General features: G+C 50.2%; 9 protein-coding genes across 9 annotated transcripts; 2 read left to right on the top strand and 7 right to left on the bottom strand.

Moving 5' to 3' along the window:
- The first annotated feature begins 136 nt into the window (after positions 1-136).
- BX661DRAFT_182845 (kinase-like domain-containing protein) lies at positions 137-3,032 on the top strand. The gene has a single exon (XM_051536063.1). It carries the CDS (start codon positions 309-311, stop codon positions 2,907-2,909), a length of 2,601 nt encoding a protein of 866 aa, XP_051391365.1. The 5' UTR covers positions 137-308; the 3' UTR covers positions 2,910-3,032.
- A 152-nt stretch (positions 3,033-3,184) lies between these two features.
- On the bottom strand, positions 3,185-4,948 carry BX661DRAFT_171145 (uncharacterized protein; the record flags this gene model as incomplete). Its single annotated transcript, XM_051533678.1, has 2 exons — positions 3,185-4,232; positions 4,464-4,948. 2 exons carry the CDS (start codon positions 4,946-4,948, stop codon positions 3,185-3,187), a joined length of 1,533 nt encoding a protein of 510 aa, XP_051391364.1.
- Positions 4,949-5,606: 658 nt separating this feature from the next.
- BX661DRAFT_143399 (uncharacterized protein) lies at positions 5,607-6,656 on the top strand (the record flags this gene model as incomplete). The annotated part of the gene is made up of 2 exons (XM_051533005.1): positions 5,607-6,031; positions 6,281-6,656. The coding sequence occupies 2 exons, from the start codon at positions 5,607-5,609 to the stop codon at positions 6,654-6,656; spliced, it is 801 nt and encodes a 266-aa protein (XP_051391363.1).
- A 56-nt stretch (positions 6,657-6,712) lies between these two features.
- BX661DRAFT_21896 (uncharacterized protein) lies at positions 6,713-8,575 on the bottom strand. Its single transcript, XM_051538809.1, has one exon. It carries the CDS (start codon positions 8,536-8,538, stop codon positions 6,769-6,771), a length of 1,770 nt encoding a protein of 589 aa, XP_051391362.1. The 5' UTR covers positions 8,539-8,575; the 3' UTR covers positions 6,713-6,768.
- A 198-nt stretch (positions 8,576-8,773) lies between these two features.
- Positions 8,774-10,200, bottom strand: BX661DRAFT_21854 (uncharacterized protein). The gene is made up of 2 exons (XM_051538799.1): positions 9,252-10,200; positions 8,774-8,991 (listed from the first exon to the last, which is right to left on the bottom strand). Exon 1 carries the CDS (start codon positions 9,988-9,990, stop codon positions 9,259-9,261), a length of 732 nt encoding a protein of 243 aa, XP_051391361.1. The 5' UTR covers positions 9,991-10,200; the 3' UTR covers positions 8,774-8,991; positions 9,252-9,258.
- A 958-nt stretch (positions 10,201-11,158) lies between these two features.
- On the bottom strand, positions 11,159-13,657 carry BX661DRAFT_182841 (uncharacterized protein). Its single transcript, XM_051536062.1, has one exon. The coding sequence runs from the start codon at positions 13,449-13,451 to the stop codon at positions 11,601-11,603; it is 1,851 nt and encodes a 616-aa protein (XP_051391360.1). The 5' UTR covers positions 13,452-13,657; the 3' UTR covers positions 11,159-11,600.
- Positions 13,658-13,740: 83 nt separating this feature from the next.
- Positions 13,741-14,505, bottom strand: BX661DRAFT_171141 (uncharacterized protein; the record flags this gene model as incomplete). Its single annotated transcript, XM_051533677.1, has 1 exon — positions 13,741-14,505. One exon carries the CDS (start codon positions 14,503-14,505, stop codon positions 13,741-13,743), a length of 765 nt encoding a protein of 254 aa, XP_051391359.1.
- A 298-nt stretch (positions 14,506-14,803) lies between these two features.
- On the bottom strand, positions 14,804-15,127 carry BX661DRAFT_198508 (uncharacterized protein; the record flags this gene model as incomplete). Its single annotated transcript, XM_051538233.1, has 1 exon — positions 14,804-15,127. One exon carries the CDS (start codon positions 15,125-15,127, stop codon positions 14,804-14,806), a length of 324 nt encoding a protein of 107 aa, XP_051391358.1.
- A 156-nt stretch (positions 15,128-15,283) lies between these two features.
- On the bottom strand, positions 15,284-16,428 carry BX661DRAFT_21849 (uncharacterized protein). The gene has a single exon (XM_051538798.1). The coding sequence runs from the start codon at positions 16,386-16,388 to the stop codon at positions 15,384-15,386; it is 1,005 nt and encodes a 334-aa protein (XP_051391357.1). The 5' UTR covers positions 16,389-16,428; the 3' UTR covers positions 15,284-15,383.
- Positions 16,429-17,133: the final 705 nt, after the last annotated feature.

Here is a 17,133-nt window from a genome sequence, read left to right as displayed (position 1 = left end):
ACAACAATATACAAAAACAAGGACCGACATCAGGGATGTCCTTTCTTCCCACACATCCCCACTTCCCTTCCACCAATCATCGGCTGTGCACCCCTTTCATTTCTTAATTGGCAACAAAATAAAAGCGCACACCCTCTTTTTTATTTACACCTTTTATAGATTTTATCCTCGTATTCTTTTCTCTTCTCTTTCGCTGCCGCCGCCGCATTATTTACTTTATTATTTTTATTCTATATACCATTGCATTTACCTTATATATTCCTCAATTCATATTACTCTCACCAACGCACTCGCAAAAATATAAAAAAATGGGCAACGCCATGGGAAAACAGCAGTCGGAGCAGGGACTCGGGCTTCACAAGTTTCGGCTACTGCGAGTCATTGGCCGTGGGTCTTTCGGAAAAGTACGCATAGTTGAGCACCGGGAAACGGGCAAGGCTTACGCCCTCAAATACATCAACAAGGCAACCTGCATCAATATGAAGTCTCACCATAACACAATCCGCGAGCGCGACATGCTTGAGGAAATAGACCACCCGTTTATAGTCAACCTGCGCTTCTCGTTCCAGGACGAGTTCACCATGTATGTGGTCATGGACCTGATGATTGGCGGCGACCTGCGGTTCCATATGCTGCGCCGCCGCTTTGTCGAGGGCGTTGTCAAGTTCTGGATGGCTGAGCTGGTCTGTGCCATTAACCACCTGCATCGGAATCACCACATTGTGCATCGCGATATCAAGCCGGACAACATTCTGATTGATGACCGCGGCCACGCAGCCCTGACTGACTTTAACATTGCCACCCGAATAAAGGGCACGGTGCCGCACTACTCGGTTGCCGGCACCGCCAACTACATGGCTCCTGAGGTCGTCGGGGGCACAGGGTACACATACTCGGTTGACTGGTGGTCGCTCGGCGTTGTCATGTACGAGTGCATCTACGGAAAGCGGCCATTCCGCCACAAGAAGAGCAACGAGGAGCTGAAGCTCGCCCTGCTGTACGAGGAGATCCAGTTCCCCATTGTCGCCGACGTGCAGATCAGCTACGATTGCATTTCGGCTATGCGTGGCTTCTTGAACAAGGAACCGAACGAGCGCCTTGGCTGCGGGCCTGGTGGCTTTGAGGCGATCAAGAACCACCCGTTTTTCTCGTCCATCAACTGGACGCTGCTCGAGGCCAAGCAGCTCGACCCGCCCTTTGCGCCGAGTAACAGCCAGTCCAACTTTGACATCTCGATCGATCTCGAGGAGATGCTGTTGGAGCCCGAGCCGCTCGATCCGCGAAAGCGCAGCGCCATGAAGAAGCACAAGACCCCACCGGAACACAGCACTCCCGAGTACTTTGACATTGAGGAAAACTTTTCGGCATTTGACTATATTGAGTACGATCGATTCAAGAGCTACATTGTCGCGCACGGCTCGATTGACACTTTTGCCGTCGATGCCGCTCGCGCGATGGCCTCGGTCAACCAGCGCACCAGCGCGTCAACAGAGAACGGCTCTGCTCCGCCGCCGCTCTCACAGCTCAAACTGAATGGCCGCTCAATAATAAATCTTGACCCGAGGGCCGCGACACCGACGCCCACGGCCTCGATAAGCGGAACGCGCACTCGCAGCCGCAACTCTACTGTCACACAGATGGCTCCGCCCAATCACTCGCGTTGTGCCAGCAGGGATGTGAACAACGCGCAGCAGCCACAGCTCTCGCCGAGCGCCATGCAGTCGCGGTACACCACACAGAGCAACTCCAGCACTAGCATTCTGACAACCATAACATCGCTGCCAACTGCGAACCAACAGACTACACACTCGCCCACGTCGGCAGCGCTGCTGACCGCGATGACCACGACCAATGCACCGGGCACTCTAGAGCCCCCAAGCTCTGTGCCCATTGACATCCTGACGTGGAATCAGCTGCTGCCAGAGCAGCGGTTATTGGCCCATCGCTACTGCGTGAAGATGGCCCACGACCACCGACGCCTGGTCACCATATCTGAGCGCAAGGCCCGAGGAATCGCCGGGTCCCAGTTGACCATGTCTCCCATGCTGCGCACGGCTGTAAATACAACCGTGCCTGGCCACCGCTACACTCCTTCGGGATCCGTGCTGCTGTCGCAGAACGCGTCAAAATCGCGTGTGCCGATGTTTTCACAGAGCATCCAGCCCACAGTCAACGAAACAGAATACTCTTGCAGAAGCGAAGTTGTTGCGGACACGCCGACTATCTCGGACACGCCGAATGTTTTGAACAGAGCGGCTGTCCCAGACAAAGTAGTTGTCACAGACACCATGGCCGCTGCAGATACAGTCTCCCTTGCAGAACCGAGTGTGCGCACTATCGCCAAGGCAGCAGAGACCAGCGGCGTTCTGCTGACGTCCAACGAGAAGCGCAAGAGCCTGATGAAGCGCCAGCACAGTGTTGACAACCTGTCTTTGGCCAAATCCGGGCTGCCGCGGAAAAACGGCGGCAAAGCAGGGCCGCAGCGCATAATAATTAAGTACGCACAGCAGGGCCAGCAGCAGCAGTACCAGGAGCTCGATATGTGCTTCTCTAGTTCGTCGATCACTTCCATGCAGTTTCCGCCGTTACCCGAGATGATGAAAACTAGCAACTCTACTATTAATTGCTCTACTAGCCATGCTGCATATGCCAGCCCTGTAGACCAGAGCGAGCTTTATCTCTATCAGCCCTTGCCGCCGCCACCATTGATGTCGCCGCCACCGATGCCCGCCATGCCGCTTCCCGACACGCCACTGACCTCTTCAGCCTTGGTGTTGCCCATGGTGTCGATGTTGTCGGATAGCTCTTACAAACTTCACATGCCCGCACACATGCTTGACATCCGAACAGCACCAGCAACAGCACCAATTTCATCATCATCCTCATCTTCGCCCTACAACCTCATATAACCAGTTTTGTTAATGCGCATAGTCATTACTTTTTAAAAAATGACAAAAATTTTACTACTTTATTTTTATTTGTGCCGTGGAAGGATATCACATGGGAACTAATATACAATATTGATATTTTGCAACGAAAATAAGCACTAAAATTATTATACGTAAAAATTTAGATTGCCAGTTGAGCGCCAGACTCTAAATTTTATTTCTCGCCGCTTATTATCAACAAAAATATTGCAGCCAGTTAACTATCTAACTTTAAAAGTTCTATTGTTGTCGTCAATTTAACTAAAGACGACATTACTGCCGCTGTTGGCACGCGCATTATACTTTATGTTCTTCAAATGCCGGCCTATGGTAGCAAATTCATTAATGGCCAGCGCCCTGCGAACGTGCATTCTGAATGTGGCCGCCGAGTAGCTTGAGCGCAAGTGCAGCAGCGAGGGTACGCGTGCAATAAGTGACAGCATGTGCGCAAGAACAGCATACCGCCCAGAAATGTCGACAGATTCCGTCTGCGGATGGAACACCAGCACCATATGCTCGACAGTCGTGCTGCAAATGGGATGGCTTTGACACAGAATATCCCGCATGCTGGCATTGTTGTCAACACTCATTGTGTCGATGACACACCGGAAGTGAACAAGCCGCGGGAGGCCACTCATAATTGACATTGCCTGCGTGTAGCCCAGCTTCAAATCAAGGTCCAGCGTGTACAGCAGTTTAGACTCAATTGAGGTCATCGAGGTGCGCCAGTCGCTGCTTGGTAAACATATTGACATGTCTGTGAGCGGCGTTTGCGACGAGAACAGCCGATCAAAGTAGTTTCCGGCCAGTAGCTGCTGCTGTTGCTGTTGGTCCTGCCCCATTTCAAAGTTGGCCCAGAGCTTTTTGATGCTCATAAAACGGTGGATCTCAGCAGACACAAACAACAAGGGTTGCGTGGAGATGCGCAGGTTCTCGACTGGCGACTGTAGCAGTGCGCGGAATATGCCCGAAATGTTGTAGTAGTAATTGTATATGGTGACCAGACGCAATTTGGGGAATCTCACAAGGTTGTGCTCGTGGCTGTTGTACCAGTTGCTGCTGGCATCCTGCGAGATGCGCGGTACGGAGAAGTACAGGCCCAAGCTGCGCAGCTCGGGAAACACGGCTGGCGACTGTGGGCCGCTAATGCCGATGGTTTTGAAGAAGTGTCGGGGCTGAATGTGGTGCAGCGATAGCTTTTGCAGGTGCTCGGCTGATAATTTTGCCAAGAGAAAATGGTGGGTAAAATGAACCGGGCAGATTGAGAGCACAGTCAGTGGGGGGAGCACCGGCGGAATGGTGAAGCTAGAAAATTGAGAGGATATTTCTAATTTCTTTAGCTGCGCAATGTTGTCAAATATCGCGCCTTGCAAGGGGAGCTGCCCCGGATAAACGAATTTTGACCTGGATCCTAGCATCACCGAGTCGATTCTAGGCGCTGCAACAAAGAGCCACTCTATCATCGGCGCTATTGCATTCAGGCTATGGTACAGTGGCCGGCGTATACTATCTTCATTGGCCGGGCCTGGAACATACATCGTGTCGGTCACAATGTGCAGTGCAGTGACCAGCGGCCACTCATACTCTGCAAACGCAATGCAGTTCAAGCAGTGCACAATGTCCATTGCTGTGACATTGTTGCCAAGATAGAGATAAAATGTTGTCGTCTTGTTGCCCGTGCGCGGGATCAAATACGCGTTCGAGTGATAAATGGACCGAGTCGATGGCGTGCAGACGTAGCCGAAAGGGCCCATGGTAGTGCAGGCATCCTGTTCAAACGCAGACTTAAAATACTCACCGCGCCGGCCATGATCAGGCGGCTGGAAAACCTCGATGGACATGCACTTGGCCAAAAAGTGATGGTATGCAACACCACGCCAGGTTTTGCAGACAGCAGCCAATGGGTGCAGTCCGCGCATGTAGTTGGTCTCAAACGCGCTGGTCATCATTTCCCACCCTTCTTTGTAGTAGGTCAAAAATATTTGCCTCAGGACATCGACGTGGCACAGAGCCTGGTGCATCGTGTTATTTCAAGAATATAACGATGTCAAAAAAAGTACACTGCGTTGAAAATACTAAAAGATGCAAAAAAATTTAAATAACAAAGGTCGGCGTTTCATTTAAAATATTAAGCATGTGCGCACACCTTTATACGCAACGGTGACTGTAGCTGCCATTACCATTAAAACATTTGCGACACAAGCAAAGCGCATCAGCGATGATTGTTGATATGAATGTATGAGTATACAAAAGCGAGTGTTTATTTTTCAATCATTACTCATATTTATGATTTATTGATTTATAAATTAGGCAGAACAGTCCAAATACGAGCGCACACATTTATTTTATACCTTAAGTTATACCTCGCCAATTGTCCAAACGCCAACACATATACTACAGAGACAAAACCTTGTTCTAATTGCAGCCTTTAATATGCAGACCGGTCCGGACCGGACCGGTCCGGCTCGGCAGCAGCTCGATTGGTAGCTCTCACATTTGCCGCGATTCGGCTTGTCTAGCGGTCCCGAAAAATATAAATTGACCGCATATTAAGCCTTGCGCGCCTCGCCATACACATCGCCTAGTCTTTTTTGTCCACTAATCTTTTTTTGTTGTATTTGTAATTTCTCACCAGTACTTTTATTTTATTTTTACTTGTTCCCTGCCTGTTTGCGCAAAATGTCGTTCACAATATATTGGGAAAAACTTGACAAAAAGGTCGCTCAGAGTGTGCAGGCACAACTGAATTCGTTTTTCACCAATTTGGAGCAGCGGCCCATATTTCTCGGCGAAATCAGCGTCGAGGGGCTGGACTTTGGCAGCGTCCCGCCGCAGCTTGAGATACTCGACCTGACAGAACCATTCCCCGAGTTTTACCTGGCAACGGAGGACGACGCAAGCAACACGAACAACACGAACGCAAACACAAACGCAAACACAGGCGTGTACACGGTACCCACGCCAGCCAGACCCACCGTTCCAACCAACATCAGCACATATCCCGGAGTGGCTGGCAATGATCTGCGACGGAGCTCGGAGGACGCTTATCAGGAGATCGACGATGACCTGGAGTCCGTGCTAAGCCAGCTCCCGGGCCGGCCACTGTCACAGGCAACTGTGCGCAGTTATTTCGGGCCCCGGATGGATCTGCTTATGGGATCCGGCGCTCAAACGCCGTCGCCGCGGATATGGAACTCGGCCGGTGCGCTCTACCAACCACAGCAGCTCGCAGGGCCACGGCCATCGCAGATGCAGACGCAAATGCAGACGGTGATGCAGCAATCCCAATTCGGCAACAGCAATAGCAGCGATATTTTCCGCATAATGCCCGGCGAAGTGGTAGTGGAGCGCAGCGAGGATGACATGCAGCTGACGGCCAAGGTCGAGTACTGCGGCGACATGTCGGTTGTTTTGCGGACCGAGTTGCAGCTCAACTACCCGGCCACGCAGTTTGCCAGCTTGCCTGTGACGTTGCATATCACAAAGATCGAGTTTTCAGCCATTGCGGTGGTTGCATACCTGAAGGACCGGATAAACTTTTGCTTTTTGGAGCCGGAGCTGCCGCGCACCAGCCTCTTGGACAGTTTCTCAATCCGCACCGAGATTGGCGACGCCCACCACCATGTGCTGAAGAACGTCGAAAAGCTCGAGCAGTTTATCACCGAGCAGCTGCGCAAGGCCATCGACGATGACTTTGTATTCCCAGCGTACCACTCGTTTGAGATTTAGCAAAATAAGTGCCCTATTTTTCGGGTGGGTGGCCCGGGCGCTCTCATTATGTACTATTAAACCCCATGTTCAACGATGGCGACACATTCGCAACAACAAATAAAATATACTCTCAAAAAATAGTTGTTTTCTTTTCCATAAAGCGTGTCGCCAGGCAATGGTTGCTCGAGCCGTAGTGGTCGCAGAGTAGCGGCCGAATCCGTTCAATGTATTCATTTGTCTCGGGCGCCCCGAGTGCCTTGCTTATATGGCGCTCATACTCGTCCTTGTTTTTGGGAGCGACACTTGCAAACATAAAGTTTGGACAAATAATAGCCGTCATTATAGCCATCTTGGCCAAACTCTTCATGCTGATCGTGCCAACTGCACCAACGCGCCAGAACCTAAAGTTGGTGTTTAAAGGGCCAAAAGTCTCGCTCATAAATTGGTACACTTTGGATTCTGGCATGAAACTAAATGTGCTCTCAAAGTCCAGAGGCTTGCAGTGCAGGTCGGTTAGATGCGACATTGCGCCAATAACAGAGAGCATTTCAAAGTAGCCCAGCTCACAGGTGCCCATGTCCAGCACTTGCAGGTTGTGGCCAAGTTTGCCAAACGATATGCCGCGCACGAGTTTTGACGGGGCGATAGATGCCTCGTCATGTCTGACCATTCGGGAGATATCCAGTATGCGCGCGCAGGCTGACATGTTGGTGAGCAATTGAAGCAACTTGTCCGACTGTGTGCTGGTCCCAGAGTGGAACCCGGTGGCGCCCAGTGCCACGCATCTGAGCGAGCTGTACTTTTGTCTGACAAGCGCGCCGCTAGCGCATAGGGTGTCCAGAGTGCGAGGGTTTATTGTCAGTCGTAGTTGCCTCAGTGCGCTGCGGTCTCCCCTGAAGAGCATGTCATTGCACAGCGTGTATTCACCATCAATCAGTATGGTCTGCAGGTTTGGGAATATGGCAGTGGCTCTGTCAATAGGCGTGCGAGTCGAAAAGTCACCATCTGTTTTTGAAAACACCAGGCGCAGGTAGCTAATATTCCTAAATATTACTGGTTCTGCATTACTGCCGAGAATCAGTGTGTCGAGGTCATGCACTTGCAGCGAGCAAGCAGTCAGGCTGAACAGTGTGCCGGATTGGACTTGTGCGAGCCGAACAAATGCCATGTGGTTGGAATCCCAGTCAAATCGCAGATGCGTCAGTTTATCACAATGCAATTGCTTAAAGCTCGAGTATTCAATTCCAAGATCAGCGGAATACAAGACTCGCCGTTTGTCTCGGCATAGGTGAGCGAGTAGCTGACCAGCAAACACACCGAGTATGCCATTGATCGCACTGGTTTTGTTAAAGACCACCTTGGCGCCGCCTGCATGTGGTGCCATTTTGCTCAATTGTCGAACAAACGCATCCACGTTTTCTTTTGCCCGGCTGCTGCTGCTGTTCTCAGATATTGTTGAATGATTGCAGTCAATATGAAGCGTTAAGCTGCGACAGCTTGGGAACACCCACTCGGCAAATGGGTGCTGGCAAAGCGCACTCAGGGCAAACCCGCTTAAAATTTGGCTGATATCGACATTTACTTTGACTCGCAAGACGTGCTGACGCTCAAGGGTTTCAGGACAACGCGTACTTATTTTTACTAAGCGGTTGCATTGTTTAAAGCATACGCTGTTGATGTGGTGGGTTTGTAGGTCAATTTTAAGCGTGCTATACATGTCTCTGAGAACTGCTGCGCGCCAGCTTTGGCACACCGCAAGAAACGGCAGTTGTTGTGAGCCAAGTTCAGCAACAATCTGTGTATGATGCAAAGAGTAGTATGCGCGACTGCTCTCCTTGTAAAAATGCGCAATGTTGTGTATTACCACTGACGGCAAATGTTGGAAATTCATTTTATTCATGAAAACAAGTAATTGTATTATTATATTTATATACAAGATAAAGCAAATAACAAAAATAATTATAAAAACGAAGAAAAGTGCGACAAAAATAAAATGACCCACGTATAAAAAATGGCAGCACCTTTGAATTAAAGAACAGAAAACTAAAAAGATAGAAAACAGCCTTTATAATTATTATAAGGGGTGGTCTCCATTTTAACAGTTGCCATTAAGGAATAAAAGCATAAAGTAACATTTTAAATCAAATAAACTGATGATTAGATTTAAAAAAACAAAGTTAAAGAAAATCCGGTCTGACTAAATATGTTCATAATAGCCCCTATGGCGGAAAAGGCACTCGATTTGGTCGGAATATTAGGGAAAGGGCTCCAACGTCCCAATATCCGAAATGTTCTAAAAATGGATTATCATGGCCCATATGCATAGTCCTCACAATATCGAATCTGGGACACACTAATTTAAAGTAAATTGCAGCCATGACTCCATAAAATCCCATTGGTTCTGGGGGTTACGTTAGCTATTTTAGTTTTTGTAGTTCCTGCATGTGGTTGGAGTCAGACTTCAGCCCGAACTGAGCTTCGCCCAGGTGGTAGACATCTTCGCACATATTTACGTTATTCTTATAAGGGGGTTGATAAAGCAACTTGAAAAATAAACTGCAGCCATGACAACCTGCTTTAAGTAAGGCATACTTTCACCAATGAGTAACATACCTGAGATTTAAAAATGCCGACCTTGTGAATGCAACGCAACTGTCAAAGAGTCTACAGCCTCGGCTTGTGGAACATCAGGGTATATGTGCGCCGATCCCAAACGGCAGCCAAGCGTGGTCAGCAGAGAAATTTTTTGAAGCACAAGCACAATGACCGAAAATTCCAACTCACTATCGATTATGTTCAGAGACTGAATGTTGTCAAATGTCGTGGTGGCTTTCAGCTGCTCGATCAGCGATTGAGGAAGAAACGTGGGACACATAGGAAGTACCTGCAGTGACGGCGCCGAAGCGGTGATTGCTTTGAACGAACTCTGTATTTGTGCTTCAGGCAACATAATAAAGTGGGATTGGCCGAACTGGTAACCATCATAAAATATGATGGTGTATAGATTTGGGTGGCTACTCGGCGAAAAGATGCCAGGTAGGTGCAGAAAATGAGTCAACCATGAGTTAACCAAAATTCGCAGCCTCTCCAAGGTACAGTTGTTGCCCCTTAAAAATGGCACTTTGCCAAAGTGCTGTATCTCCTGAATATTAAAATATTTAAGGCTGGGAAGCGGGACAAACTCATCACTGAATGAAAGATGCTTGGTTGTCAGAAAAGAATAATTGGTATCATATAGCAACAGATGAAACACTTCCAGACAATCATATGCAAGTTCGCGCCCTTGGCTGTCCATAAAAAGACTTGCCAATGGAGATTCAATAAATATTTTCAGGTTAAGCGACACTAACATGCTCGAATTGTGGCGAGCGTGGACAATAAAATAGTCGATGGACTTTTTCGTTAGAATTTGCAGGCTCGTAATTCAAGAGATTGTGGCAAGTGAAGGAGCGATTATACCATAGCAATACGTGGCACTTACGGTTTTGACGCCCCGAATAATAGCCGAAACCCAGCTACCAAAATACTATTTTATCCTTGGACTACTGGGGTCTGGTCTTATATGAAATTTTAAAGCGACGCTTTTTATAGCAGGGGCCATGCGTTCGATACGCTTTCCAAACTCGCGCCCATGTTCCTCAACAGAAGGCACATCAGTTAGGTCCATATATGCTCTGTCTTTGATTTCGATTCGAAGTAGGCATGCTGACGGAAGTACAGTATCGTGATACTGGGTGCAAAGCAAAAACTCCAGAGCGCGGCCGTTAAATAAGTCATACCAATCGACGATAGTTAACGCCACTATTTTTTACTAAATCAATGGCTGGACGTATGAGTTTCGGGAAAATATATGGCCACGATACCAGATTGGGTTCAAGCTTCTTGTTGAACCAAGCAAAATCCAGGTATATTTCGTTGGAAAACGAACACCTAGTTATGTCTCGCCAGCGCTGACAGCAGTTATAGAGAGGTACAAAACGGTTGTAAAGGCAAACATTATCTATAAAGCTATCATCATAGTCCCGCTGCAGGCAGCCAAAAATGGACTGTATAATATCGTAGGGCAATGTTTGGAATAGAGAAAGGCAAGTCATTTTGGTGATTGGAATTATAACCTATAAATATAATGAAAACTACCGATGCGAGTGAAGAAGATAAAGAAAAAGAGAATGAAAAATAATGCAAATGTTTCAATTATTGCAGCATTCGAAACGAAAAAATTTTGGGGTTCATATTTTGAAATTGGCATTGTTCTGAGCCAAAGATTTTGCTGCTACTGCGCATTTCACTGGTGTAAATGTATTTTAGAATTTCCACAGTTATAGCGAAAGTCCAGATTTTTAAGCAGGGGATTTCCAAAACCCGCTTCTTGCGCAAAAAGGCATATTCAGAGTCGACTGAACCCGAATGAGTCTATAGTGACGCCCAAGCCCAAGCCCAAGCGTATGCGCAAGAATCCATCTGCCCCTGCTTCTTCTCTTCAAAAGCAGCGAGCTGGATAATATCGTCAAGCATAGTGGGCTATTGCCACTAGCTTCTAAACACCTTTCAGGTTGCTATGCAGTCTGTGGGGAGGATGTCGATTTGCAGGATACTTGTAGCCTCATTCTTTTATTTGTATTAGCAATTGTGATTAATATAAACGAGTTTGTCGTGGTTATTAACACATAGGCTCGTCTCACATGCTACAAGCATACAAACAAACACCCCCATTGGCCAAAAGGGCGCGTATAGTCAACTCTGTGCTACTATAAAAGGCAGAAGAGGGGAGTAGTGTTCAATAGGGTTCCCTAATTTTTTAGTTTTGAACAAATTCGCTTTTGGACTTGCTTATTCTCATAACCACTACAAAGTTGATACATGTTCGCTTCGCTCACTCACTCAATCAATGCACAGCAAAGCCTGTTAGCACACATTACCAGGGAGGTGTGTGGAAACATGTTGAATTAAATATTTCAGCCCTCAGGCTACCGTTTCCGAGCCGCTGTCCTGGGCATCCCAGCTGTCAACCTCGTCCTTCTGGCGTACGCTCGACTCCATTAGCTCAGTGATCCATGCCTGCGTGCTGGCAATCGCCTTGCGGTGACGGTCAGCCAGCTTCTCATGAGCAGCAGAAAGCCTCTGGTGCTTTTTCTCCAAATCAGCGTGCTCCAGCAACAGCTCCTCGAACGTTTCGCGCGCGGCCTCGGCCTCAATCATCAGCTCCTCAGCAAGCTTGGCGTTCTTCTCCTCGAGCAATGCATTGTCCGACTGTGCACTCGCGAGCGCATGCTCTGCAGTTTGGCGTGCGGTGGTTTGCTCGTCCAGCTGCTGGCCGAGATCCAGCGCGTGCGTGGCATGCGCCGTGGTGGCGGAATCGAGATCTGCAGCGAGCTGGGCCGCTTGCGTTTGCAGTTTCTGGTACTCAACGGTCAGGTCCGCGAGGGCCTGCGTTTGGCGGTCCAGATCGGACTGCACGGCGGCGATGCTGGTATCGCGTTCCGAAATTGTTGCCTGAAGGTCGGTGACGTGGGCATCGAGTGTGGCTTTCTCAGCCAAATGGGCGGCCACAGCAGCAGCCAGTTCAGTGTCCAACTGGTCGCGGGCCTTCCGCGTGTCGGCCAGCTCCTTCTTGGTCTTCTCAAGGTCCTTCGCCGTGCGCTCGATGGTTTTGCGGCTCTCCTTCTGCGAGGCGGCCAGCTTGTCGTGTTTGGCTTGGATAGTGTCGCGCACCTGGCCGACGTGCGCCAGGTCAGAGTCGAGCTCGCTGATGCGCTGCCGATTGGCGCTGATCTCCGCCTGCGCGGCGCCGAGTTGCTGCTCCAACTCGGCAGCCGAGCCGCTGAGCTTCTGGTGCGCTGCGTCGCGCTGCGAAATGTCGGCGTTGAGCTGTGCAACAGCATCGCAATGCGCGGCGTTCTGCTCGTCGGCCGCTGCGCGCAAGGCCGCCACAGACTCCGCATGCGCCTCCTGCTCCTGCTCCAGCCGCTCCTGCGTCTGCTGCAGCAGTGCCTGCGCGTCGGACAGCGCAGCTGTGAGGTCTTGGGCCTGGGCCTCAAGCGCCCGCTTATCCGCATCGAGCGCAGCCGCCTGGGCCTCGCCGGCTTCGGCGCGCAGCACACAGGCCGCGAGCTCTGCGCTCTTAGCGGACATCTGCTCGCCAAGGGCCACCATCTCCGCTGAGGCAGTGTCGGCGGCGCGCTGGGCCTCGCGTGCCAGACGCTCAGTCTCATCCGAGTGTGCACGCGAAGCATCCTCGGCGGCTGCACGCAGCGCCGCAATGTCCGCGTCGCGCTGGCCAAGGCTTTGCTCGAGCTGTGCGCGCTGCTGGGCAGCCAACTCCAAGCCGGCGTCTCGTTCGGCGAGCTGCGCCTGGTTGGTCTCATTGACCTCGCGCAGGTCTCGCTCGGTGGCCGCCACAGACACCTCAGCCAGGACGAGCCGTTCCTGGCAGCCCTGCAGCTCGTCATGCGTGCGCTGGTTCTCAGCCTGCAGGTGCTCGCGCTGCCGGTTGATCTGCTGCTTCAGCTGCTCGAGCTCCTTGGCCAGCACATCGGCCTCCTCCTCCCTAGAAGAGGGTGTGGTTGGTGAGCCGGCTTCTGACTGCGGCGCCGTGCGCTCGTTGTCAAGTCCGCTGCCGCTGCCGTTGCCGTTGGCGCTGCTGTCGTCGTTGTCGTTGATGAAGTTGGCTGCTGTGGGCGACAGCAGAGTCGGCGAGTCGCCACCAATACTGCCGACGCCTGTGGCTGCTGCGCGCTTGGCCTGGAAGCTTTTGAGCTTCTTCTTGGCCGCAAGAATTTTCTTTTGCTTTTCGCTGGGGTCGAGCGATGACATGGCGACGATATGCGGAGAGGGTGAGTGAGCGAGCAATGGAGTGAGTGAGTGGGTGGGGGTGGGTGGGTGAGCAAGTAAGTGGGTGAGCGAGTAATTGAGTGAGTGAGTAATTGAGTGCGCGAGAAATGGAAGCAGAAATGGACAGCGGATTATGTGGAAAGTTATTTTTGGTGGTGCGCTGCAATTGCAATTGCAAAAAGAAGAGATAATTATAAAAAGAGAAATGGTACGGACCGTTCCTATTTGCGATGGCACACGCTGCATTTTTTTGTGCTGGCGCAGATCCACGTCACTTATCAAGCAGCCTTTCGAGCCTCGCCCTCAGTGTGTACTGCGCATACTGCGCCGGCGCGCCGCCCAGCACGTGGATTGATCCGGCCATCAGGCAGAGCGTGCCTGTCGTTGGCTCCATGGGTTGGCCGGCTGTGATCAGGACTTTGGTTCCGATAGGCAGCTCGGCGCTGAGCTGCGGGATCGGCTGCATTTCAATGGCCGAAACGCAGCTCTTGCCATCAGTCAGCGTCAGCTTGAGCATCCCGCGCGGAATCCTCGGCTCGCGCTCGGCATCACCCGAGAGGCCCTGCGCCTGCACCGCGCTCATCTGTGTGGCCGAAGCCGAAACTGTGGCTGCGCTTTCGTCGTCGTCGGTAGCGGGCGCCATGTAGCTTGGGCGGATGCCGCGCAGCTCAAAGTCCTCCTTCTCCTTGACCGCCTCCCACAACGCGTGCTTACTGACGCCGACGTCTATAATCTCCTGGATCTGCAGGAATGTACCCGGCGCCGACGCTGGCAGCCGAGCGACACCAGCCGCTTGGTCGGATGGCACCAGCGATGGGAAGCACGAGATGCCGATCTCCGAGTGCAGCAGCTGCTCGAGCACCAGCCGGATTTGCGCCTCGATGTGCAGCGGCACCGTGTTGGCGCGGCTCTTGACGTCGCTGGTCTGCTGCAGCTCCAGCTCCACGTGCTGTGCACATTGGTCCAGCCACGGTGCGCGCAGCGACGCGCCATACTTGAGCTTTATTCCGTTGGTGACGGCGGCGCGGTCAATCATGTCGGTGCGATTCTGCTGTGTTGAATACTTTCCCAGTCGCAGTTTTAAAAAGTTATGTATTGGAGAATAATCGCAGACAAAACAAAAGGCAGGGCCATGTCTTGCATGCTTGGATAGCTCTCTGCGCAGCATAGTGCGCCTGCTTTTTATGGGTGCGCGCAGTGACTGGTGCACGGAAATACATTATTTGTCGGGCTGCGACAGTGTCTCCAAGTTGCAATAACTCGGGCCAAGCATATTCTTGGCGCCATGTTGGCAGCTCGAACGCCCAACAGGATTCGTCTCAGTCCGCCTGCTGCTAAGCCGACTCGTTATCGTTATCGTTGTTGCTGTCAGCAGCTTTATTTTCCTTCTTCTTATTGCGCCTTTCGCGGGCTTTCATGCGCGCCTCGCGTGCCTGTTCCTTCAGCTGCTCAGGCTTGCCGACGTTCTCATACTCGTAGGGGCAGTGTCTGCAGGTGTTTCCGCAGCAATAACCGCGGTCCCTGTGCGACAACTCAGTGAACGCAGTGTACCCGGTCGCCGGATCAATGTAGGATCTGTCGCCGTTCTTAAGCGCCTTTTCATGCACACTTTTCCATGGAACGTGCGCGTCTTCCAGATCTGCCACCTTTATGCCCATTGTTCTGCGAGTATTCTGCGATGTTTTTAATGAAGACAAGCGGCCGATTTTTAAAAGTCTAAAGCCAATGGGCATGCGCATAAATAATTTTGTTACAAGAAAATAATAATAATAAAGACTAATATGAAGATAAAAATTCGTTTATCGAGCAGTCATTAACTTTTCCATTCAAAACACGAAAAAAAAATAGCGACTGGTTACCGACCTACTGGTGCTTACCACTATGGGCGTTACAAGTTATCCTCAGCATATTTTTTTAAGGTTCCGTGTTGTTACCAGAGGAAGAGAACGCAGCAAGAGACATTTTTAAAAACTCCGCTTCTGACATCCCCACCGCCCTGGCCGCCGATGCTGCTGCAGCCAGCGAAAGGCGCACAGATTCGGCGACCATCATCTGCGCCTGCTGCCCAGCCACGTTCTGCACGGCCAGCGGCACAGCAGGCTGATCAGGGAGAACTGGTAGAATATCCATCGTTTTAGTCTCAATGTCCATGTCCTGAACATCCGAGTTGTCTATATTGTCGTCAGGCTGGTTCTCTTGGTCGTACTGGCCCCAGTAATCATCATCGCTGCCACCTTTGCCTCCGTCTTCGCCATTGCAGTCACCTTTTACAGCCTTTGTCGCGGGTTTATCAGGTTGCGGAAAGCGACTCCAGTAGTCACCATCGCCATCATCGTCTGAGCCGTCCTGCCCAATATCATCAATGCCATCAAACTCATCTGCCAACGCCTCCTCTGCAGTCGCAATTGCAAATGTGATCCGCGTGGTTTTCAACACACGACTATGCAAATCGTCCAAGCTCACCACTTCGAGCGCCTTGGTGTTGAAGTACACCCATCTGCTACTATCCGAGTCCCACACCAAATCAACGACCAATATCTGTCCATCAATGCTGCCAAAGGGTGCGTACGCATGAACTGTGTGGCTGTCAGTAAACTCATACATGATATTGCGCGCGCAAAGAATCTCCGCCTGGTCCTCAGTCAATTCCAATGAAAAATGTGCATGTCGAATATACTCGCCAATGTCGTCCGGCTGCCATTGCAACGCATTGTCAATTTGGGAAAATAAAGAAAAAGTAGATGCCTCGCTGTTGTTGAATGTGCCGCCACTGGGTCCAAGAAAATCCCATCGCTGTTGTATCAGTATGCTGGAGTGCCGAATAAGCTCGTCGATCTGAGTTGTTGTACGCAAGTGTAGCACGAGTGTGGCCACATGTACAACGCTTAGTGAGTGATTCTCCTGAGAAATTAGTTTCATTTAGTAAATTAAATGTAAGAATAATTAATATATAATTAATACATATATATTACAAAAATTGTACAATCCATTATTTTCAAGTTGCTTTATTAAGCTCCTTATGAGGATAACGTAAGTATGGGCGAGGCAATCTACCACCTGGGTGAACCTCAGCCATGACTGAAGTCTGACTCCAACCACATGCAAGAACTACAAAACCTAAAATAACCAACATAACCCCCCGAAACCAATGAGACTATATTGTGTTGGGTTCAACCCTCTATCCTTGCTGAGCTCTGCCTTTTTCATCTTGCTGTGGCATGATTTTCCGAACTCCACAGTCTGTCCCTGTATGATCTGTGCCCACCTGGGTGTCCTGCTCACATGCTCAAATGGTAGCTGCTCCATCCTCATTCATTGTTAACATGTTAACGAGTGAATTGTATAACTAGACTAAATTTATATTCTGTCCAAAAAAAGAGAAGCTTGAACTAGTAAATGTAGTTGTTTTGCCCATTTTATGACTGCAGGTCTTAGTGCTCACAAAGAAAAGGGCAACTAATGGGCATTAGGCTACAAAAGAAATGTGTACCCAACAGTTCGGATGGTTACAAGCGCAGCCTCCAAGGTATATCTGTCCAGCTCTGCAGCATTGACAGAGCTGATCTCTTGATTCAGATTAAATGCAAGCAGCAAAAGTCGGTAAAAGAATTATATAGGAAATGTATAAGAAAGCGCGATAGCTCAGGAAAAGCTTGGATTTCGG

Source organism: Kickxella alabastrina (assembly GCF_025024165.1).
Source record: "Kickxella alabastrina strain RSA 675 chromosome Unknown BX661scaffold_12, whole genome shotgun sequence".
NCBI lineage: Eukaryota > Fungi > Kickxellomycota > Kickxellomycetes > Kickxellales > Kickxellaceae > Kickxella > Kickxella alabastrina.
Note: the sequence above shows the minus strand (reverse complement) of the source record. Positions and strands in the feature narration are given on the sequence as shown.

Excerpts from the sequence above, each read along its gene's own strand:
- BX661DRAFT_182845 (XM_051536063.1), top strand. The coding sequence starts at position 309 with ATGGGCAACGCCATGGGAAAACAGCAGTCGGAGCAGGGACTCGGGCTT.
- BX661DRAFT_21896 (XM_051538809.1), bottom strand. The coding sequence starts at position 8,538 with ATGAATAAAATGAATTTCCAACATTTGCCGTCAGTGGTAATACACAAC.
- BX661DRAFT_21854 (XM_051538799.1), bottom strand. The coding sequence starts at position 9,990 with ATGTTAGTGTCGCTTAACCTGAAAATATTTATTGAATCTCCATTGGCA.
- BX661DRAFT_182841 (XM_051536062.1), bottom strand. The coding sequence starts at position 13,451 with ATGTCATCGCTCGACCCCAGCGAAAAGCAAAAGAAAATTCTTGCGGCC.
- BX661DRAFT_21849 (XM_051538798.1), bottom strand. The coding sequence starts at position 16,388 with ATGAAACTAATTTCTCAGGAGAATCACTCACTAAGCGTTGTACATGTG.